This window comes from Podarcis melisellensis (genome assembly GCF_964234715.1).
Source record: "Podarcis melisellensis genome assembly, chromosome: 5".
Lineage (NCBI taxonomy): Eukaryota > Metazoa > Chordata > Lepidosauria > Squamata > Lacertidae > Podarcis > Podarcis melisellensis.
The window spans coordinates 23,055,972-23,063,203 of NC_138537.1; the positions used below are offsets into that span (position 1 = coordinate 23,055,972).

The window sequence follows — 7,232 nt, forward strand, 5'->3', positions numbered from 1 at the left end:
GAATCCAGGATGGATCCATTCCAGCCACGGGCAATGATAGGCTATTTTCAGAATCCCACCAAGGCTTCCCTGCAGCAAGGCTTTGGAACATGCACACGAACAGCGTCCAGGCTGCACAAGCTCCTCCTTTTGTACTTTTTCTGGAAACTGATTGCATGTGGCAGGTCCAGAGTCTGTTCCACAAATACTGTACTTCCACTCTGGTCAATACCCCACACTCTGGTCAGGATAAAATTATGTCTATGGCCTGTTATGTCCCCTGTGGTTTCAAGCTCATTTAAGTGACTATTCTCGAACAGTTCCCCAAATAAAACACTTACTAATGTGTCAGGTAGGTCTGGAATTTCATTTTTTTAAAAAAAAACTCTTTAGGAAGCACATGCACAACTCTGGAAAGAAAAAAAACCCACACATTCTCATTACTATCTCAGTATTTGATAGCCCATTATGCTCTTTTTTGGATCCCTCTCTGGTAAACATCAGTAGGCTTGAATCTATGGCATTATGTTTTCTTTTAATATAAAGAGTAACCAGATACAAGATGAACTCTGAACTGAGCATCATAGTCACTTCCTTTAGAGAGAACCTAAATGAGCACAAAACCTGAGCAGTCTAAAGACTTGTTATTTTATGGTATGCCCTTTCTGGCTTAAGCACAGCGAATGCAAAGGATTTTTTTTTAATTAAAAAAAACACCCAAAGAGAACTATTTTTATTTTGAAGAAAGTCTCACAGGGCTCAACAGAACCTGCTTCTGAATAAGCAAAACTAAGCATCACTATCCAAAAGTGCTCCAAAATTAAGACACTGCCTCAAGCTCAGTTAGACCAAGACCATGAAATGGTTTCAGTGCTTAAACATTGCCCACATTTGCAAGGCAAGTTCACCTGGACCTCTACGCCAAAGGTGCAACTAAGTTTGTGGGGTTTGATTATTTATCGTTTCCAGGCAATTAAATCTGCTTTAGTAAGTCCAACAGTGTTAACATTAGGAGACATATTGCAAGGTTAACCTAGACCAGGGTTCCCAAACATGGGTTGTTTTTGGACTACAACTCCCATTATCCCTAGCTAGTGGTCAGGGATGATGGGAATCGTAGTCCAAAAACAGCTGGAGATTAACTTTTGAGATAGGCTACACTGTGAAGTTCTCTGTGAAGATTATGTATCTCTGTGATACATAAAGAATCCACCAAAACCAAGAAGTTTTCTAAACAAGAATAATTTCTTTCCTGCTTCCCAGTTCAACCCACTGCAAACCAGGCAAGCTTTCAAATCAAACAGCAGGCACCCATTTCGAGATTGTAGAACTCTCTTTCATTTACTTGCTAGACTTAACAAACTACTGTAAGTTTTAGTTCAATTAACCAATTAAATATTCATTGACCCTTAATTTATCCACTTCCATAGCCTGCTTCAAAGAACACCTACCACCTTTTGTTCTTGTTAAAAATAAATGCCTTGAACTGCCAGCAGGGATTGGTATTCAGGCACTAACTCCACTACCATTTCTCACACACTGCAAAACGCATACTCATACATGAGTGTTGACATGAATGTGTGAATAGAGAAGGAGTTCAGTCTCTTCTAATGAAACACATTTTTCAGCTTCCAAAATGAGTCTGCTAACTGATTGCTGGATCACAAATGAGGCAAAATTACCATTTCATCCCATTCGAGGATTCAGGAAACATGAGGGGTTTTAAGATGAGCAATGCACTCTTAACTGCATTTACACAGAAGTTACCACTGAATTCAGTGGGCCTTCCTTAGGATTTCAGCCTCTGACTTCCAAATGTTTTAATGATTGATACAGTGCAAGTAATTCCTAATTTTTTATCTTATGGCAGCTTCTCTGAGCTCCATGTAACTTTACTTGTAGTGAACCTGCTAAAAAATGGGATGCACAACAACAAATTAGAAGAGTATCTAGCTGTGCAATGTATTTAAAACATTGATGCATACCTGCACATATAATTTAGGGCAGTGCTCTTCAAACACCAGATGTGGGTAGACTATGACTCCCATCATGCTTGATCATTGGGCTACGCTTGCTGTGGATGATGGGATTTGGAGTCCACCCACATCTGGGGAGCCCAGGTCAAGGAGCACTGATTTAGATGATTCAAAATACCATTATAAATCAGTTCAAAGTATTAGCTGTATACACCAAATCTCACAGGCTGCAAATCCCTTTTCTCAAGTCATGTTACTAGGCCAGGCTTCACTAACCTGGTGCTGCCCCCCCCAGATGTTTTGGATTACAACACTGCTGACCCTAGGCTATGCTGATGGGAATTTTGGCCCAACACATTTGAAGAGCAACAGGCTGACAAAGCTTTTAGGCAGTTATTTGTGTCTGACCATTTGCAATCTACTAGGATTGCACATTTAATCACAATACATAAAAACCCACAAAACTTGTTCTTTTTGTAAAAAAATGGCAACTGTATTAAAAGATTTTTCTTAAATGAATAAAACATCTATTAAATGTCTGTCCAGGATTTAAAATTACAGTTATCGAGATTCTGTTTTCCAGGTACATCACATTACAATTCTTTTCATTGCTGGTTGAAGGTATATCTTTTACAAGGAGAACACACACACAAAATAAAAAATAAAAAAAATGCTAATACCTGTGAACTTGAATTTTTTTAATTAAAAAAACCCCTGAACGCCTTGGAAACTAAACTGGAAAAAAGGCTCAAATGGAAAATAAGAGAAATTAATTCTGTTAATAATAGGCCCTTTTGTTCTGGCTTGCTCTGTATGATTACAGAAAGGAAATGGTTAAGTAGGGGGTTTTTTAGTAGTAGATAATGGGATTCTTGGAACCTCCACAGGTTGGCACTGGCTGCAACAGCTGTTTTGAAGGCACTCTACAGACACAGGGCTGCTGTTGGCCCTGCATCACATTCTAGGAAGTATTTGTACTTTAGAGAGCTAGTTGTCAAAATTGGTTATTGCCAACCCCCACCCCTCAAATTAAATTAAACCATCTCCTAGCCCTCCCACCCACCCGCCCTCCTTCCCAAACCCCACAAAACACACAACTTAAAAATTGTGCAGATCTGTAATGTTTTCACAGCCGATTTTCTTTTTTTAAAAAAACAACAACCAAAAAGACAAATAAATGAATGCTCTCCATTCCCTCCCTTTCGATACAGCAGGTAAACAAAAATAGAAGATTTCACAATTAAATCAGCAGACACTTCTCTGGCACCTCGCACACCGTATTGGCATCAGTGTTATTAAAAGTCCCAAGCAGTACACGTGCAATACTTCTCCAGATGGGATAGGCTTGTTAACAAATATTCCAACTTTGCATAGAAATCCGCAAGAGCCAAAAGTTTCCTAGTCACTGGCGGAGTTCGGACTGGCAAGTGGAGGGGTCTTTCCCTTCTCTTCTCCCCTCCAGGAACACAATCATTCCTTCGCTGCTGCTCCCCTTCATCTCTTGTTAAAAGCAATGGCTAATTCCCCCACTTCTCTCTGCACACACACAAAAAAACTCCCCCACTGGTTCTTGGTTGCCAATACAGCCCTCTCTGCAAGGAGGTACTTACAAGAAATAAGCAACAATCAAATGGATGGCATATACATGTTGGAAGCGCCACACTTCCAACGGGATTTGTGTGTGTGTGTAAGGGGGAGTGGGTGGGGTATATTTTTTGCACCAGATGTTAACGAGAGACAATGCATACCCATGACACTGATAACCACCACCAGCAGCAATAGCATAAGAAGCCGTAACCTGGAAGGAATCCGGGTGCAATGCAAAATTGTTTCAAAAGCTGGAATTTCACAGGAGGTCAAACATTGCTGCCACAGCCGCTGTGTGTGTGTGTGTGTGTGATGGTGTTGTAAACCTTTTAATTCAAGGGAAAAAAGGAAAAAATAAAAAAAAACAATAGAAAGCAATACAGTCGTGATGTCCTCTCCTCCTTTCAGAGGATCACGCAGGAAGAGCAGCATTGATCGTCCCCGTTGGGTTGGGAAGCGTAGTTCATCTGCCGGACGATCTCTGCAAAGAGTTCGTCTACCGAGGCTTTGTTTTTGGCTGAAGTTTCCATGAAGGGGCAGCTCCAGTCTTCGGCCAGGGCTTTGCCTTCCCCGAACGAGACCTCCCTCTCGCCCTCCAGGTCCACTTTATTGCCCACCAGGATCATGGGCACCTTCTCGTACCTCTTGACCCGGATGATCTGGTCCCTCATGGGCTTGATGTCCTGGAAGCTCTGCTGGTTGACGAGGCTGTAGACCAAGATGAAGCCTTGCCCGTTCTTGATGTACAGATCCCGCATGGAGGCGAACTGCTCGGTGCCGGCCGTGTCCAGGATCTCCAGCACCGAGGGCGAAGAGTCCACCTCGATCTCCTTGCGGTAGAAGTCCTCGATGGTGGGGTCGTACTTCTCGATGAACGAGCCCGTCACGAACTGCACGGTGAGCGCCGACTTGCCCACCCCGCCCGAGCCCAGCACGACCACTTTGTATTCTCGCATGGCTCTTCGGGCGCCGGCGGCGGCGGCGGCAGCAGCGCCGGGCTGCGCGCCTCGGCCGGCCGCCTTCCCTCGCCTGCTGCTGCTGCTGCTGCGCTCTCCGGCTCCCCTCCCACCCTCCGAGAGAAAGAAAGAAAGAGAAAGAAAGCACGGAGGGGAGAGGCAGGCAGGCAGGCGGCTGAGAGGGGAAGCCGCCCCTCGACGGAAACGGAGGCGCCCTTTCCTCTCTTCGCGGGAAGGCACTGGAGGGGCGCAGCGGCGGCGGCGGCGGCCGGGTGGAAAGGGCAAAGGCGCCCGCCTTCCCCCGCGCCCCGGCAGAAGGGGAAGGAGCGGCGGCGGCGGGAGCTCCGAGCCGCTTTCGCAAGGCAAGAGCTGCGCCTCAGAAGCACGACGACGAGGAGGCGGCGGAAGAAGAAGGGAAGCGGCGGCTGCTTCTGCTGCTCGGGGCGGCGCGGAGGCGGCGCGCGCTGGTTCCAGTGGCGTCCCGGCCGCGGGGAGAGCTGCTGGGCGAGGAGGCGCGCGCCGCGCGCTGCTTCGGGGCGCCGCTGGCCAGGTCCATCCCTCCTCCTCCTTCTTCCTTCTTTTGCTAGCGGCCGGCCCCGCGACGCCCTCCGGTGAATCACTCGCTTCCCTCGGCTGCCGACCCCATTGGGCGCCGGGGCGCTCCCCTTCCAACCACCTGAGCGGAGGAGGAGGAGGAGAGGCAAAGCGGGCGGCACATCACGCGCGCACGCCCCGTTCGCTCCGCTTCCTCCGCTCCGGATTGGCTGCAGGCCCGCTGCTCGCCCAGCGGCCCAGGCTCATTGGCCCAGGCGGCGGGCTGCCTCGTGGATGGGGCTCTGGAGGAAGGGGATTGGCCCGGCAGCAGCTGTTTCTTTCTTTCTGGCGCGCCCCGCCTCCTCCCCCGCGCGCGCCTCCTTGTTCTCCTCCTCCTCCTCCTCCGCGCCCTCCCGCGAACGCGATAAGTTTGGGCGGATAGTGTGGGAAACGGGGATGAGCGGCGTGGGCGGCGCTGGGGGCGGGGAAGGGAAAGAAGAATGGGATGGGGGGGGGAGAGAGAAAGCAAGCCGGGTCAATGGGAAGCGGAAGCCTCGGTGCACTCCGAGAGGAGCCCTTGAGGGCTACAGGAAGTAGGCTTAGTTGACTCCAAGGAGCAGGTTTGAGCAAGTTGTCGGCAGGGCAGTCCCTATTCCTGCCTGAGCCCGGTGGAGTTCAGTGGTCCTTAATTCCTAGGTAGCGCTCACATTCTGCAACAGAGCAGAATCTGTGGCCCTACCGATGGTGTTCAACTCCCATCGCCCCTGGGCGTGCTGTCTGGGGCTGGTGAGAGATGGGGTCCAACATCTGCAGCAGTGTTTCCCAAACTTTGGGCTCTGTAGCTGGTTTTGGACTGCAATTCCCATCACCCCTGACTACTGGTTCTGGTAGCTAGGGATGATGGGAGTTGTAGTTCAAAAACAGCTGGTGACCCAAGTTTTGGTGGCACTGAGCTGGAGAGTTAAGCATTCCTTCTGGCTTAGTGATGTTGTTGTTTAGTCGTGTCCGACTCTTCGTGACCCCATGGACCAGAGCACGCCAGGCACTCCTGTCTTCCACTGCCTCCCGCAGTTTGGTCAAACTCATGTTAGTATCTTTGAGAACACTGTCCAACCATCTCGTCCTCTGTCGTCCCCTTCTCCTTGTGCCCTCCATCTTTCCCAACATCAGGGTCTTTTCCAGGGAGTCTTCTCTTCTCATGAGGTGGCCAAAGTATTGGAGCCTCAGCTTCACGATCTGTTTTTCCAGTGAGCACTCAGGGCTGATTTCCTTCATAATAGATACATTTGACCTTCTTGCAGTCCATGGGACTCTCAAGAGTCTTCTCCAGCACCACAGTTCAAAAGCATCAATTCTTCGGCGATCAGCCTTCTTTATGGCTAGTGATAGAGCATCTGTTTTGCATGCAGAAGGTCCCAGGTTTGGTTCCTGGCATCTCCAGGTAGGTCTAGGAATGTCTCCATCTGATACCCAGAACAGCCTCTGCGAGTCAGTGGAGGCAATACTGTATTCCCTGTTGTCTACAACAGAAAAAAAATATTTATCCCACAATCCAGCGCCATCCACTCCAAGTTTACATTCACCATCCTATGCTCTTTGTACCCTTTACTTGCACACTGAATATGAATATTATCCATACATAATATTGCTGAAGGTGACCATGCATTCTACCCTAGAGTATTGGGCCAAGGAGTATTTACATCATCATCATTATTGATGTCAAGGTCAGATAACTTCCTTTTGAGATTTCGATAACTTTTGTAGTAGGAGCAAGATATAAATTTAATAAACCTAAACTTTACTAATAAAACCATTAAACACTTAGAGCCTAATATTTCCCAAGTGTTGTACATATATTAAAACATAGGCAGCTCCTGCCCATAGACTCACAATATAATGAACATGATAGGAAAGGAAAAAAAGAATGTGGAGGGGAGAGGAAAACAGCTGCTCCTTCATTGGCCAATGGATGGGGCCAGGTTGGTCTCCTTGCCATGATCTGCAATCAGGGTGTCTTGTGAGTATTATTTAGTTAGGAGAGGGAGAACATAGGCGGTTTTCCACTCCGACAAAATAATGCAAAGTTCTCCAAAATATGTATTGGTTTATGGGAAAGGTTAATGACCTACAGACTCTAGTCCTTAATCAATTTTAGAAAAATCTATTTTCCATTCAGCTGCATTATAACAGATGAATCATT

General features: G+C 47.5%; 1 protein-coding gene across 1 annotated transcript; it reads right to left on the reverse strand.

Moving 5' to 3' along the window:
- Window positions 1-3,053: 3,053 nt before the first annotated feature.
- Window positions 3,054-5,196, reverse strand: RAP2B (RAP2B, member of RAS oncogene family). The gene has a single exon (XM_081912927.1). The coding sequence runs from the start codon at window positions 4,496-4,498 to the stop codon at window positions 3,947-3,949; it is 552 nt and encodes a 183-aa protein (XP_081769053.1). The 5' UTR covers window positions 4,499-5,196; the 3' UTR covers window positions 3,054-3,946.
- Between the last annotated feature and the right edge of the window lie 2,036 nt (window positions 5,197-7,232).